This window comes from Amaranthus tricolor, chromosome 2, assembly GCF_026212465.1.
Source record: "Amaranthus tricolor cultivar Red isolate AtriRed21 chromosome 2, ASM2621246v1, whole genome shotgun sequence".
In the NCBI taxonomy this organism is placed as follows: Eukaryota; Viridiplantae; Streptophyta; class Magnoliopsida; order Caryophyllales; family Amaranthaceae; genus Amaranthus; species Amaranthus tricolor.
Window position 1 is genome coordinate 12,357,835 of NC_080048.1, and position 16,835 is coordinate 12,374,669.

Sequence of the window (16,835 nt, forward strand, 5' to 3'; positions counted from 1 at the left end):
AAACACTTCACAAGCGATCGAACTAGAATGATGTCCCTTTGCATTGAATCAACTAGCCTATCCAACCACTTTAAGGTTAAATACACACAAAACCAATAACAAATTGTCATTTACCTTGACACATTATACAAGGCCGTGTCCATATCTATTCATGAGTTTATCATAGTCGGATATGCCAATCTTGACTACTTGAAGTGGCTAAAACTTCAAACTAATATAGGTAGGTTCTCACTATGTAAAACATATCTCCGTGATAGGATACCACCAAGAGCTCTTCAACCCTTGACCTTGAGAACTTAAGTGACTACCTTGTCATCACGGTCTAAAGCAACTATGGGTCATTCATCTTTGTTACTTTCAAAGACTTTAAAGGACTTTACCACATTGAATTCAAGACACGATGCTACTTATGTGTAAATTGGGAGTTTTCCTTCAAACTTTATTGACATAAACCGATCTCAATTAACGCTTGTACAATTGAAACTTTACTCATGGCTTTAGTGAAAAAATCAGCTAAATTGAACTTGGTGTTCACATAGTCAAGAGTTATGACCCCATGAATGATAAGATCTTACACTAGACTGTGTCTAGGAGAAATGTGTCTCGACTTACCATTATATACTTGACTGTAAGCTCTTCCCAAAGCTGTTGTGCAATACGTATGAATTGCCACCGATGAAATTGGCTTTGGCAACAAAGGTATCTCAAACATGAGATTCCTTAACCACTCCGCTTCATTTGCCGCCGAGGAGAGTGTAATGAATTCCGTAGATATAGTGGAATCTGCTATTACCGTTTATTTCTTAGAAGCCCATGAAATGGCACCTTCCCCATAAACAAACACCCAACCATTAGTTGAAGAATTATCCTCTTCATTAGTGATCCAACTAGCATCAATATAACCTTCCAAAATAGGAGGTTCACCACTATAAGTTATATCATAATTTATGGTTCCTTTCAAGTATCGTAATACACTCCGTATCGCCAACCAATGTTGGGGACCCGGGTTACTAGTAAATCTACTCATTTAACCAACTGCAAATGCTATGTCCGGCCTTGTACATGTCGAAGAATCGATGATCATTGCATACTCTAATTGAGAAATTGGTTTTCCGGTAATTTCATACCTTGTTCCATGGGGCTTGAGATTGGTGTCGAATCTTGCAATTTAAACCTATTAAGCACTTTCTCAATGTAATGAGATTGACTAAGAATAGTCTAAGATTAATATGACTACCATCTCTTTTGATCTTTATGCCTAAGATCACATCGGCCTCCCCCATATCCTTCATTTGGAAGGATTTAGATAAAAAATCCTTTGTCTCTTGGATATGTACTAAACTAGTACCAAAGATGAGCATGTCATTCACGTATAAGCAAATGATAACTCCATTACTATGGTTATCAAATTTGCTATAAACACATTTATCGGCTTGATTCAACTTGAATCCAAAGGACAATATAGTTTCATCAAACTTTTGATGCCATTGTATTGGTGCTTATTTAAGTCCATATAATGACTTAACAAGTTTATACACCTTATTTTCTTGTCCTTTCAAAACAAACCCTTCGGGTTGTTTCATGTAAACTTCCTCATCTAGCTCACCGTATAAGAATGTGGTTTTTACATCCATTTGATGGATCTCTAGATAATAAATTGCAGCCAACGCTACCAACAACCTGATGGTGGTTATTCTTGCAACTAGTGCATATGTATCAAAATGATCAATACCAAGCTTTTGTCTAAAGCCCTGTGCCACTAAACGGGCCTTGAACTTATCAAAAGTTCCATCAATTTTCCTCTTCTTGCAAACGATCCACTTGCAACAAATCGTTTGCAAGTCGGTGGGAGATCTACTAATACCCAAGTATTATTCCCCATGATGAATTGCATCTCATCATCTGTTGCCTCTTTCCAAAAGGCACTATCTTGTGATGCCATAGCATCACTAAAAGTCAATGGGTCTTCTTCCACATTAAATAAATATGGAACACTAGATGATATTTTATCTCTAGTTCCTTCAACCAAATATACATGGAAATGTGGTCCAAAGCTTTTAGCTTTCCATTGTCTCTTACTCCTTATAGGAATAATTTTAATATTCTCTTCTTCATCATCTAGTTGTTGATTTGTATCAAAATCTAGAAGGGTTCATGTTGATCATTATCAACACTTTCTTCGGTACTAATTTGTAGATTCTTTTCTCTACTAAATGATGTGAATCTATTCTCATCAAAAATGACATCCCTAGACTCAATAATCAAGTGTATCGATATGAAGTCATTTTGTTCTATTACATAGAACCTATAAGTTTTACTATGTTGAGCATAACTTATAAAGATGCATTCCAACCCTCGTTCACCGAGATTTTTTCTTTTGTTTCCTGGCACTCTCACTATGACCCTACATCCACAAACTTTAAGATAACTTAAGTTTAGTTTTCTTTTGTACCAAAGTTCATAAGGTGTTTCCTTATTAGTTCTTGAACCCAGTTAAGAATGTGACAAGCCATCAATATTGCTTCACCCCAAAATCCTTCATTCAAACCAAAGTAGGATAACATGGTATTCACCATCTCTTGAAGTGTTCAATTGTTCCTTTCCGCCACACCATTGGATTGTGGTGCGTAGCCGGCAGTGGTTTCATGAATTATACCCGTAGATTGAAAATAAGTAGGATCATAATATTCTCCTCCCTTATCGGTCCTCAATCTTTTAAGATTACGTCCAATTTGTAATTCAACTTCATTTTTATATATCATAAAAGAATTAAGAGCTTCATATTTTGCATGTAACAAGTACACATAACAAAACTTGGAATAATCATCAATAAAAGTAATCACATACTTCTTATTGCCTATTGATGGTGTACTATGAAAATCACATAAATCAATATGTACTGAATCTAAAATATCAGATTTTCTTAAAACACTATAAAAAGGTGTTCTAGTGATTTTATTCAACATGCATGTTTTACAATTATGAGATCGTTGTGGACAAAAAGGAATTAAATCATGGTTAGACATAAAAGAAACTTTATCAAAATTCACATGTCCCAATCTTAAAAGCCAAAGATAATGCAGATCATCAAATATATTACTAGGAACATCAATATTATACACATAGTTTTTACATACAAGTGAAAGCTTAAATAAATTACATTGTAAATAAGCACGTCCTATAAACCATTTTCCTTTAGAAATTATACATTTATCGGCTTCAAATACTAATTTGTAGCCCAATTGATTCAATATGGAACCTGAGACAAGATTCCTACTAATTTCGAGAGCGTAGTATACATCTATTAACACCAAGAGATTTCCCGAAGTAAACATAAGTTCTACTTGCCCATTTCCATGGACCTTGATAGAAAAATTGTTCCCCATGTAGAGAGAATCTCCATCAACCACCTTGTGCAAGGTTTTGAACAAATGTTTGCTGCCCCATACATATCTCATAGCCCCTGAATTGATAAGCCAAGACATAGCGTCATCCTGCACAATACTAATGTTAGTATTCATTAAACAAACATCAAAACTAGATTGTTTCTTTAATATGGAATGATCACCTTTAGTAGATGGGTCCCCGCCTATTGAAGCTTGACCCTTTATCTTCTTTTGTTTGTTCTTAAAAAAAACAATTTTTCTTTAGATGTCCGGGCATTCCACATTCCCAACACCCGTTTTCAACGGTTTTGGATTTACTAGAGCCCCCCTTGTAAGTCTTCTTACGCTTTTCACCATGAGAACATTTTCCCTCTACTATGTTAATCGACCCAATATTTGGATTTGGATCCTTTTGCCCCTCTTGGGCACGAATGTTAGACTCAACAGTAAGATGTTGTCTAAGATCGGCAAGACTCATGCCTTCCTTCTTATGTTTTAGTGCATGTCTAAAATCCCTCCATGACGGAGGCAACTAGTCTATTATGCTACTTACAACAAATATCTCATCCATTTTAATGTCATGAATTTGCGTGTCAGAGTGTAACTTTTGTAAGTCATGAAATTGATCAACAATTGGGCGATTTTCAACAAGTTTTTATGCATTAAAGTTACTTACAAGGAATTTCGTTGAACTTGCATCTTCGGCCATGTATTTTTCTTCAAGTGCTTCCCACAAAAGTTTGGGCGAGTTATGATATTGATAAACATCAAAGAGAGGATCATTCATCCCATTCAAGATGTGTCCTCGACAAATGAAGTCGTCATTATTCCACTTACTTCTTTTCCTTGCTTGCTTCAATGTTTCATTTTCGGACTCATCCAGTCTAGGAGTGCTAAAAACGTAAGCCACGTTAAGGGTTATCAAAAGAATTTTCATTTTCTGTTGCCAACGTCAGAAGTCGACGCTAACAAACTTTTCTAACTTGGTGAAATTTGAAGTGAGTTCCTTAACACTTGTCATGATGAAGAAGATATCACAATAGATTATTACAATAATGATGTATTACAAATATGTGTTACAAGATAAATCTACTCTATTTTTAATCCTTTGTATATGACTTTGAAATCTTGTTGTCAAGGAGACGATGAAGATATGGTTGCGACAATCAAAGAAGTCGCTCGGAAACTTGATATGAGTAGAAGGCGTTCATGCACTTTCCTATTGTGATATTTCTCCCACAAAGGTGCTTGGGATGATAAAATGAAATTCACAATGAGATACATCTGCGCAACAAAATCCTGGCACATGGAAATTGTAATAGTATATACAAGTGTTGTGGTGAATTAAGAACTTTGATGATATTGAGAGTTAATTACTCTCTCAATATTATCTCATTAAAGGAAAAACTTAAAAAGAATGAGAGTATTCTTAAGAGAGAAATAAGAAATGATATGGAGATGGGATGAAATGTCCCTTGGCATGTAACCTCTTTTTATAGAGCTATATATGAAACAATACCTCCATTTGAAACAAAAGTGTTTCACCAAGCAAAGCTTATGAATCAAAGTAATGTTTCACCAAGAAAAGCTTATGAACCAAAGTAATGTTTCAACAAGCAAAGCTTATGAATCAAAGTAATGTTTCACCAAGCAAAGCTTATGAATCAAAGTAATAATTCATCAAACAAAACTTATGAATCAAAGTAATGATTTATCAAATTCTTTAAATCATTTAATTGGACTTATAATATATTTATTTTAGTCCCACTACTATGCTAAGTATGTAGTATATACAAATAAGTATGTAGTACATACAAATCTAGGTCTGTATGTCTAAATGTTCAACAATTTGTAGTTACAAACACTTAAACAAATTCTATATATGAATAAAAAATTACCTTGGTATATAATTATAATGCTATGTTCTACAATGAAGTTATGTAACCTACAATGGAAAAACAAAAACAAATTATTAGTACATAACCATTTAAAAAAATAAAAAACAAAAGCCATAAGCCCTAGAACTCCATCAATTTTGAAGAAACAATAAATCTTGAATTTTGTGGGGGTTAAAAACAAACTTGAAGGTTGAAGAATTTTCATTGGTTTGAAGAACAAACAACCAATAATGAAGGAAACTTAAAGAAACAAACAAACAATGAAGCTTTAAGGTTTGAAGAATCACGTGGTTTGAAGAAGGAAACTTGAAGGTCTAGAATTTTTGTGGGTTTGAAAATGAAGAAGATACGGGTTCAAAGAAGAAGATGAAGCAATAATAAGTATAGTTAGAAGATACGAGTTTAAAGAAGGTTTAAAGTAGTAAATACTCTTATTGTTAAGTGGCACATTTAAAAAAAAAAAAGAAATGGGTATATGGCATATTATGTGTTATATGTTGCGGTTCTACAGGAACTGCAACATATACTCTTCTTTTTTTTTTCCCTCGTTTTTTTAATCTATTTTATGCTGCGTCTTCAAAAAGTCCTGTGCATAACATTCCAAACGTTGATGAAAATGATCTCCAAGTTCCCACAAGTTATTACTAACATTCCAAAAGACAATGTGTTCAATACCCCTAAATAATTGTCATCGTCTTCAGATAATACATTGTTATTACTAATATTAGTGATTAATGGGAAGAAGACTAAAGGAGACTTTGGAGAGAAATCTAGGGTTTGGACTTTGGAGAGAAATTGAGACTTTAAAGATTAATGGAGACTTAGAAGATTATTAGGGATGAAGACTAAGAAGAAGAAGAAGGAGGAGGAGGAGAGAGAAAGCTAATTGGAGGAGAAGAAATAAAATGAAAAAAGAAAAAAAAACTTAAAAAAAATTTAAAACAAAAAAAGGAAATTCAAAGGTAAAAACGCTGTGGTCATTTTGTACGGATCCAATAATTGGACTAAATAGTGGTCTAAGTTATTAATACCAAATTTTCTTTTTGCTCCGCAATTGTTTAAAAAGCCGAGTTCAAGTGGTAATAATCTACTAATTATTTATTGAAATAGCGTAAAACCTATAAAGTGCAAAGTGAAAGACAAAGATAAAAAGCACAACACAAATAAAACCAAAAGCCAAAAAGCACAACACAAAATTTGAAAAAAATAATGGGAGCAGCACATGTAGTGATCTTTCCTTTACCAATTCAAGGACCCGTGAATTGTATGTTGAAATTATCCCAACTAATCCTGTCCAAAAGTGAAGCCGCCATATCTATCACTTTTCTGACCACTGATTTCATCCATGGCCGCCTTTCCAACCACTCCAAAGCGGTGCCTCATTTTGCAGAGATGGAGCCTAATAATTTCCGATTTGAAACAGTGTCTGATGGGCTTGGACCCGATGACAACCCCCGTGGAGCATACCAACTTGCTGATATGACCTGTTTCCTGGAGGATCAAGCCCAAACACAAGGTTCCAAGCTGAGACAGGTGCTTTGTTATGGATCCTCTGAATTTGAGTTCAAAAAAAGGGTAAGTTGTATAATTGCAGATGGGTTTTTTGGGTTCATGGTTGATGTTGCTAAAGACTTGACTATTCCTGTTGTTTATTTTGAGACTATCAGTCCATCTGGTCTTTGGACTTATCTTTGTGTTCCTAATATGATTGCTGCTGCCGATCTTCCTTTCCAAGGTACTTCCTTCCCCTGCTGCTTTTATTCACGCATCATCATCATCGTAGATTTATCCCGCACAAACGCACTGTCTGAGTGAATGAAAGTGACGAACAATATCTGTACTCCCTTTAAAAGTGAGGACTAGAGGAAAGTGGTTTCTTTTACCAAAAAAACAGCACTACATAAGAGAAAATGAGTGATGACTCACAATGTTCTCTAAAGATTAAAAACTACTGATATAAAAACGAAAACCAAAACATAAATAAAATAAAATTAATACTGAAAACAGTATATGAAAAGAGGAGCAGGTGAAAAAACAAAAATATAACAAAAAAAGAAAAAACAGAGTAAAAAAGAACAACTAGACCCTAGGACAAGAACCTAGTAGTTGGAAATGTAAATTTAGCGGTGGAAAGTGCATAGGTCGAGGAATAACACAAAAAAAGATGCTGATAAAATTATTTGGTTAGAATAGCAAAAAGTGTAAGTTTGTAAATGAGATTCTTAGAATAATTGTAAAAAGGAAAATTAGTGAAAATTAAGAGCTGCGGGAGTGTATTTTTTCACATTTTACTTTTAAGTCATTTAATACGATCATTTATAGCTCGAATTTGCATAACTAAAAAATCTGAAAAAATAATTTTAAAAAGTATACAATTATATAATTTAAATAAAATTTCATTTAGTACCAATAATGTTTAAAATAAATTTGGATTATAATAGTGTAAACTAGAGCGGAACATCATAATAAGAGGAGAAAAAACTTTTTAGGATTAGAAGTGTTTTAACGGGGCGGGTTGACCGAGCGAGTTCAGGGTCGCGTCGTATTTTAATAGGTTATTAGCGGGTCAGATTAATATTGGGTTGGGTCATTAACGAGCCTTGGTGTAAAGGGTCTGGTCGAATAATTATAGGAATTGGTTGCGGAAAAAATATTACCACTGTTTTTTTATAAGTATGATACTATTATATACAAAGGTGCGTCGATCCAACGAGCATAAAGTAGAATTTAAAAATTATTATATGAATTTTTAAAAATACAAATTTAAGTGAGTCAGGTTTAAATGGACTTTGACCCGTTAGCTTAAAAATTATTATATCAATCACTACCTTTCATGTAATGTGTGTGCTAGCGGGAGATCTAGAGTTTAAAGTCCATAGGCGCACCAAACGAAACTATATTCCAAAGAAGTGTCTATGCCTTAGTCTCCACTTTTCTTGAAACAACAAAAAATATCCCAAAAAACATGAAATTTTTGTTGAGTCAAAATAATTTAATGAAATATTCCAAATTGTCTTAAAGATGGGCCTACTTACCAAGTAGGATTTAACTCTTCCCATCTATTGTTCAGCTTTATTTTAGAAATATATCTTCTGATTTTTGTAAGATTTTTGTTATTTTGTTATTTCACATTGAGGTTGACATACATGGTTATAAATTATTTTGGTATTGGGTGGAGGTGGACCATTGGCTGAGAATTGAAATATAGTAAAATTTAAGGACAAATCAAAGTGAAATATACAGTTGAAAATCCCTTATGTTAGTATCTTATGACTGATTGATGGAACATTTTCAGTATATTGAGATATCTTTCAATACTGCAAATAAAGTTACTGGGACAAATATCTTACAGCTAAAGTGTCAAAGTGCTTAAATAATCAAAGCAACGTACGAAATGAACAAGAGCAAGCTTAGAACAGTTGTGCTCGTTCGAGCCTCATAATGCTATTTTGAGCACTCGCGAGCTCGTTGGAGCATTTTAATGCTCTTCAAGGCAGAAGGCTATGAATATGTTTTGTGAAGGTGCACTTCTTCGAGCACAAATGTGCTTGTTCAAACACCTCTCATGAGTGCATCTGTTTGCGATACGATATTCTATTTTGAGTGTTCATAGTTCTTCATTATTACTTGATCTTTTGCATGATTGATGGGAACTTAGATAAGGGATGAAAACATGTACTTACTCTATAAATAATATGTTTGCTATGTGATTAACTATATTAAATTTATCAGAAAATACTGTCCTTTTTTTCTCTTAATACATGAAACTAGTAAAAACTATGCAAAGTTTCATCAAGTTTTCTGATTTCTTTAATCTTTCTTAAACACATATTTATCTTGTCTACATCTTTTATACTAAGTAAAAGATTATTTGTTTTACTTTGTAAATTTCACTCTTTTTCCTAATAACGGTGTTAGAAATATCGCAATATAAAAGTGTTTATAGGCTTACAATTTGTATCAAGATTTTGTGTCTTAAGTCACACATCAATTTTTAAACTTTCTACTAAAATTGATGATCGAAGTAAGGACTTAATTGCCACATTCAATATAAGATAAAAATACAGATTTGTACTTTTTAGTATCATTATTTGTAATACTGATTGATATAAGTACTTTTAACACGGTTTGACCCATTAAATAATTACTTAATTAATATCACAAAAACTCGCAAGTTTGCAACTATACTTTTTCAATTTGAACGAAACTTAGATTAGGGAATATCCGCATTAGTGGCATTATTGCAACTATATCTTTGTTTTCCTAATTTGAATTTTATTTTTCTCTAAAATATTTACACTCAATTCAAGCATGCCAGTATTGCGAATTTTCTATGTTGTTTATGAACACCTATTGAATACATTTGTAGGAAATAATTTAGATGCTACGGTAACAAGTGTACCAGGAATGGAAGCTTACTTAAGACGTCGAGATCTTCCAAGTTTTTGCCGTACTTATAATCCCAAAACCGCAATCATTCAACTCGTATTGAAGCAAGCACTTAATTTCCCTAGAGCTCAAGGCCACATTCTCAACACTTTTGATGAACTCGAAGGTGATTACTTCCCTCACTTACGCCATTTATGTCCAAATCTATACAACATTGGACCTCTTCACCTACATTTGAAATGTAGGATGAAACACAAGATGACAAACAACCTGTTTTCGAGTAGTCTTTGGGAAGAAGATCGAATGTGCTTGAATTGGCTCGATGAGCAACCACAAAATTCGGTTATCTTTGTTAGCATAGGAAGCCTAGCAGTCATAACAAGGGAACAATTGATGGAGATTTGGTTTGGTTTGGTAAATAGTAAGGTACGATTTCTTTGGGTTCAAAGGCCTAACTCGATAATGAATGACTCTAATGGTGTAACGGAGGGCCAAGATTTGGTTGTTCCAAACGAAGTTATAGAGGGTACAAAGGAAAGAGGGTGTATAGTTAGTTGGGCTCCCCAAGAAGAGGTGTTATCGCATAAAGCAATTGGTGGGTTTCTGACTCATAGTGGATGGAACTCGACTCTGGAGAGTATTGTTGAAGGTGTTCCTATGATATGTTGGCCATTTTTTGTGGATCAACAAGTGAATAGTAGGCTTGTAAATGAGGTTTGGAAAATTGGGCTTGACATGAAAGATAAATGTGATAGAGTTGTGATTGAGAAGATGATCAAAGAGCTTATGGAAAATCAAAGAGACATGTTCTTGTTGAAGGCTAATGAATGGGCTGAGTTAGCCACTAAAGCTGTTAGTGAAGATGGATCTTCCTATAATAGCTTGAATAGATTAATTGAGGATATTAGGTTCATCAGATTTTCAATACCATTATGATGATTTACTTCACCTATTTTGGTTCACTTAATACCTTTTACCAAGTTTATCTATTTGGCTTTTATAAAATGTCGTTGATTTAATAAATATTGGTTCAAATCATCGTTGTTTCTATTTTTCATAATTTCTATTTCAATTTTTGTTTATTTTTCCTAATGTGATTTTCCCTTTTGATAACATATTACACAATATACTATCTTTGTTTGTTCATTTTTCATTTTATGCAGTTGTTAAAGTGTACTTAAAGCCTTTATATATATATGCTACTGTTCTAAGAGAACTGCAACATATAATCTCCAAATATATAATATCTTTTACAGCAAATCATAATATATATATATATATATATATATATATATATATATATATATATATATATATATATATATATATATATATTTATATATATATATATATATATTGTTTCAGTAATGAAACGAGGAAGTGCGAGACACTTGGAATACCGCAGATGGAGGCGTTATCGGAAGTAGCAACTCGTGAGAGGAAGCGACCTGAATTCCTGCAACACAACACGTTAGCCTTGTCCGGGGGGTGATCTTCCGGAAAACCCCTCCGACGCTCAAGTCAGAACGTAGATCGGAAATTAATGAATGACAGATTGTAGAATGAATGCAAGAAGGAAGGTCGGGATTGGGATTGCTAGTGCTAGTGCTAGTGTTTGGGAAGGCTAAGGAAGTAATGTAAGCAAGGATACTAGGAAAGCTATTTCAGATGATCCTCCCTCCTTGATGGTAGCCCCTATTTATAATGGTGAGGAAGGGAAGTTGCAGAAGAAGTGAACTATCATGGGAGTAGTGGGAGTAATAGGAGGTGGACTGATCATGGAAAGAGTGGGCATTTATTCATCTTGAAACAAGGAGAGCCATGCATTGTGGGAGAGTGGGGAGTTAGGGTTTTTTAGAGGTAACTGGCCCATGGGCCATTCAAGGAAGATGGGACTTCCAGAAAAAGCCCATTGACCGAAAGTCAAGGTCAACGGAAAAGGTTAAAGGGTATTTCGGTAATATGATGCTAATTATTAAATAAATTAATTAATTAAAAAACAGTACCATGACATTTAGCCCCACGCATGAAGGGTGATGTGAGGGGAGAGCCCCAACGACCTGAAATATCTTCCTTTATGCGGAAAAACACGCGCCCATCGTAGTTGATTTGGTGAAGGGATACGATCATAAAGAACATTCAAAAGCCCCATGAGGATGAACACATACCCAATTAGGTGAATCTTCTAATGGATCATGAAAATTGAGCTCGTAAGCTTCGAGTCGACTGTTCATATGTCGAAATCCGAGTTGTACTGAAAAAGATATGACTTTTCAAAGTCATCGTGTGAAGCGCTCCGAGTTTAAAGAGAAACGAATAACGCCAACTGAGCTGCGGCTTTGAAGCATGCCACGGAGCAATCCTAATCATATTATCATATAGCAGCAAAAATGTAGGTGTAAGGGCTTGATCCCGTGACCTCTTATATGGCATACTGCACCTGCGACCAACTGAGACAACTATCCACTTATGTATCATATCGCGCGGATTCTTTATAATCTATGCTTCCAGTCCAGCTTTTAATACTTTGATGCCGTGACTATTCTTGAAACTTAGAATTTTTGAGACAAGATCGCCCCCAATGGGGGTCCGACTTATCTATCATGCGGATCATTCTAATTTTTTTTTATTATTATTATTTTTTATTTTTTATTTATTTATTTATTATTATTATTATTTTTTTTATTATTTATTTATTTATTTTAAATCCAAGAGGAGAACGAACTGAATAACACAAGCCGCGGATTAAGTCATGCCGCGGAGTACCCTCAGCTAGCAGCAAAAATGCAAATAGGGGGGTTTGATCCCGCGACCTCTGGGATAGTGTGCAGCACTTCAGACCAGCTGAGACAACCTTGCTATTATGTATTAACTCAAGCCGTGGATTATATCATGCCGCGGAGTAGCTCCAGTCAACAGCAAAAATGTAAATAAAAGGGTTTGATCCTGCGACCTCCGAGATGGCGTGCAACACATGGAACCAACTGAGACAGCTATCTACATGTGTAGCATATCGCGCGGATTTTTTATAAAATTGATGCTTCCAGCCTAGTTTGTGCTATTTTAATGCCGCGGAAGCTCCAACACTTAGAATATTTTTGGAACAAGACCCCCCCAAGGGGGTCCGACTTTTCTACCACACGGATGAAATCACAATAATTTTTTTTTTTTTATTTATTGTTATTACATACCGTGGAGTCTTAGGAGGATAATATGCCGCAGAACGAGTAAATCACGCGAGTTGATGACGCGGCTTAGATTTATACTTAGATTTTTAAACCTTCACTGAAGGACTTAGGGGAGTCTGACTTATCGACATCGCGGGACGATAAAAATACGTGAACAATTTTTCTCGTCTTAACAAGCCCCTTATTCTTCTATGACACGGGATGAGCACAAAGGTCCGTGTCTTCGATTATACGGACAATACGAGAATTCTTCCATACTTAGAATTTTTACAAAATTATTAGGGGCACCTGGGAGTCCGACTTATCGACTCTACGGACACCTTCCATACTTCGAACAATTATAAGGTGGTCATTTGATGGTTTGCAACAAGGAGGATGACGCGGCCTCATTAATTTCCGCGGCTATCATGGGTGATGCGGCAAGAGAGCCGCCACGTCTACAAGTCGGACGGTGGAATGAGTGATCTCAGACTTGGAATTTTTTTCATGTTTTTCTTGGAGTGTTATTTAGGGTCTGACTTATTGATATCATGGGAGGATAAGAACACTTAGAATAATTTCTCGTCTCAGCGAGCCCTTCATATCTTCTACGCCGCGGAATGAAGGTAAGGGTCCGCGTCTTCGATCATATGGTCGGCACGGGAATCCTTCCACACTTAGAATATTTCAAAAATGGTAGGGAGCACCTGGGTGTCCGACTTATCGACTCTACGGACACCTTCCATACTTGTTGGAAGTTGCTCCTATGACGCTAACGAGGATGACGCGGCCTTGTTGTATTCCGCGGCTATGTTGGATGACGCGGAATAAAGAATCACCAAATTAGCAAGCCGGACTGTAGAATGGGTAATTTCTATACTTAGAATTTCTGTTCTCCTTAGAGTATAATTCTGGGTCCGACTTATCGACCTCACGAAACGATAAGAATACCAGCCACTTCTCTTATCAAACCCCTTGCTCTTCCATGACGCGGAATGGGCATAAAGGCCCGTGTCTTCGATCATACGGAAATATGGGAATTCTCCCATACTTAGAATTTTTACACCATGACTGAGCGCACCAGGGAGTCCGACTTATTGATCATACGGACTTCCTTTGTACTTGGAATATTTTTCATACTTTATTCATACGATGGTTTAGAGCGACGAAGAAGATGGCGCGGCATAACATCCGTCGTATCTATAAGTCGGACAGCAGAATGTGTAATTTTTCTATACTTAGAATAATTTACGTTTCTGGGGGTGCAGTTTAGGGTCCGACTTGTTGACTCCCCGGGCACATTCGAGTGCTGAAGGATTTAGAATAATTTTCTATATTCTACCCCTCCCTGGGGGTCCGACTTATCGAAGTTACGGGAACTTTCCTGACTTACGAGATTGATTTTTCTGAATCATTGAACCCGAGTTTACGGATCCCACTTATGAATATCGAAGATAGTTGAGATATTACTTAGAATTTTATTCGGGATCTCATTCTAAAGGTTCGTCTTCTCAATGTCGCGAACAGGCAGTATCATGGGCAACCTTGGAATATTTTCGATTTTGGGACCCAATCTAAGGGTCCGACTTTTCGATATCACTGATTCATAGTGACTTAGAATAATTTGATTATGGGACCCCTCTCAAGGGGTCCGACTTATGGATATTACTGAATTTAATAAGATTTGCAATAGATTTTAGTCGAGTACTTACGAATATAAGAGCCGGATAATCTGAAAATAAAACTTCTGATCTTATAAATGAATTTTGACGATCACTAAGAATACAAATGACAACGCGAGCATGCCGCGGGATGAGTGCTGATAAAACAGAATACAAATGACAACGCGACTACGTCGCGGGATGCGATGATAAAACTGAATTCGAATGACAACGCGAATACTTCGCGGGATGAAACAATTTCGCGGAGTTAAGCTGATAAGACTGATAAGACTGATGATCACTGATTGCCCCTTGCAAATCTTGTTAAATGAAGAATTTCTTCAAATGGTCTCCATTTCATGGGTGGGGTAGTTTTTTTCCCTTTCTCTTTTGGCGGGTGTCGCGGAAGGTCCGCGCTTCATGGTGTAGATGAGGCATTGGCGGGCCATTACCTGGTCTCCCTTGAGGATGCCAACTTGTCCATCATCCCGCTCGAATTGCAGCAAGAGTTGATGAGGAAAGATTGCTGCTTTGATCTTTTTAATAAGTGGAAGCCCCATGATGGCGTTGTAGGGGAATACGAGATCCACCACCGTGAATCGTATGGGCATAGTTCTGCTTCCGCTTCTTTCCCCTACTCGCACAGGGAGTATGATTGTTCCCATTGGAATGACCTGGTTTCCTCCAAACCCAATCAAAGGTTTATCAAAGGGTTGCAGGTGCTTTTCTTCGAATTTCATTTTTCTTAGGCATTCCATCGTTATAAGATCGGCTGTGCTTCCGGTATCCACCAATACTCGCCTCACCATCATTTGCCCAATCTTGATGGTAACCACTAAAGGATCAGTGTGTGGTTGTTGCAACGGTTGGGAAGTAGTGGCATCAAATCTCATGATCGGCCCACTTGAGGTGGTTTTTGGGGGTCCTTTGAACAGAGTATGGACGCTGCCTTTCGCAGCGCGGATTGTGGGATATTCCTCGGTGTAGCCGCTGAAAATCATATTGATGGTTCCTTGTGTGTTGGAACTTTCACGCCTAGCCTCGTTTCTTTTCTGGTTCCAAGGCCTTCTTTCCGCGTCGCCTCTCGTGCCATAGTCCTTTCGATTGATGAACCTTGATAGCTCCCCCTCGTCGGCTAGTTGATGTAGGATACGTTTGAGTTCGCGGCATTGGGCCAAAGTGTGGCCGTGCTCTTTGTGGTAATCACACCACAGATTGTAGTTGCGTCGATCGGAGGGAGTGGTAATAGGAGGTGGAGTTGGCAACTCATCCCGAACAGCGAAGAAAATGTCCTTCCTATTCCGATTGAACCTCGGGTCATTACCTCCATCAAGCAAATTCCGCGTCCTGGACTCCCCTTCAACGGCATATATGTGCCGGGATCGTGGAGGTCCCATGTCTGATGGAGGCTCTGGATGATGCGGCATGTAATTTTTATCCCTCCTAGATGGATGTTCCTCTACGCTCCTTGAGGAGCGATTGGATATTGGATCCTTCTTTTCTGATTTACGCCTCTTTGGGTCATGTGCCTGACATATCTCGGAGGCCGTGACATAGCTTTGACATTGCTTCATGGCCTCCGCGTATGTCTTCACTTGACTCTCGACCAACTGGAACTTGAGCCTTTGAGCCTTAATTCCGTTGATTAGGGCGTTTAAGGCGACTGATTCTTCCAAATCCGTTACCTCCAGCACTGCCTCATGGAATTTCCTCAGATACGATGATATGGATTCCCCTTCCAGTTGCGTTATGCTAAGCAAATGGAAGTTTGATTTCTCCTGCCTTCTGGATGCCACAAAGTGACCCAGGAATTTGCTCTCTAATTGGGCAAAGGTGTGGATACTTCTCCCTGGAAGAGAGGTGTACCACGTCAAGGCTACTCCTGTGAGAGTAGTTGGGAAGAATTTGCTCCACAATGCCGGGTTGGTGGTGTTCAGCAACATCAAGTTTTTGTATGGCATCAAGTGTTCCTCGGGGCAGGATGTTCCATCGAAGGCCGCCATATTTGGGATCTTTATTTTCCCGGGGTTGGGAGTATTCAGTATCTCCGGATCCAACGGAGAGATTATTGGCATAAGATCTTCGGGGAGGCTACTCTTGCCGGTCTCATTCCGCGGCATTATGACGGGGCTGGTGGGATGGCTAGATCCCGTGAGTTGCGCTTTCTTCCTTTCTTCCCTCCTCTTGTCCACCAATGATTGAACACTTTCGAACGCCCTTTGCTTCTTGTTTTCCAGGTAAGTACGGGCATCTCGAGAGGCGGTTTTGGATTCCCCGTTTTGGGATTCGCTTCTGTTGAGGCTTGTATGTGTCCTCGATCTTTCCCTCCTCTTC

The 16,835-nt window shown here is 37.1% G+C and overlaps 2 protein-coding genes across 2 annotated transcripts; one reads left to right on the forward strand and one right to left on the reverse strand.

The window, feature by feature from the left end:
• The first annotated feature begins 5,341 nt into the window (after nt 1-5,341).
• LOC130803141 (7-deoxyloganetic acid glucosyltransferase-like) lies at nt 5,342-10,819 on the forward strand. The gene is made up of 2 exons (XM_057667328.1): nt 5,342-7,019; nt 9,654-10,819. Exons 1-2 carry the CDS (start codon nt 6,494-6,496, stop codon nt 10,607-10,609), a joined length of 1,482 nt encoding a protein of 493 aa, XP_057523311.1. The 5' UTR covers nt 5,342-6,493; the 3' UTR covers nt 10,610-10,819.
• A 3,447-nt stretch (nt 10,820-14,266) lies between these two features.
• On the reverse strand, nt 14,267-16,504 carry LOC130805530 (uncharacterized). Its single transcript, XM_057670302.1, has 6 exons — nt 16,187-16,504; nt 15,711-16,030; nt 15,095-15,614; nt 14,954-15,037; nt 14,553-14,690; nt 14,267-14,278 (listed from the first exon to the last, which is right to left on the reverse strand). The coding sequence occupies exons 1-6, from the start codon at nt 16,502-16,504 to the stop codon at nt 14,267-14,269; spliced, it is 1,392 nt and encodes a 463-aa protein (XP_057526285.1).
• Nucleotides 16,505-16,835: the final 331 nt, after the last annotated feature.

What these genes read in the sequence shown, in the direction of transcription:
- LOC130805530 (XM_057670302.1), bottom strand. Translation starts at nt 16,504, where the DNA reads ATGGCGGCCTTCGATGGAACATCCTGCCCCGAGGAACACTTGATGCCA. An exon ending in TCCATGAGGCAGTGCTGGAG is followed by an intron (nt 16,031 to 16,186) that starts GTAACGGATTTG and finishes GAGATATGTCAG; the next exon opens with GCACATGACCCAAAGAGGCG. An exon ending in CTATGCCCATACGATTCACG is followed by an intron (nt 15,038 to 15,094) that starts GTGGTGGATCTC and finishes CTTATTAAAAAG; the next exon opens with ATCAAAGCAGCAATCTTTCC.
- LOC130803141 (XM_057667328.1), top strand. Translation starts at nt 6,494, where the DNA reads ATGGGAGCAGCACATGTAGTGATCTTTCCTTTACCAATTCAAGGACCC. An exon ending in TGCCGATCTTCCTTTCCAAG is followed by an intron (nt 7,020 to 9,653) that starts GTACTTCCTTCC and finishes ATACATTTGTAG; the next exon opens with GAAATAATTTAGATGCTACG.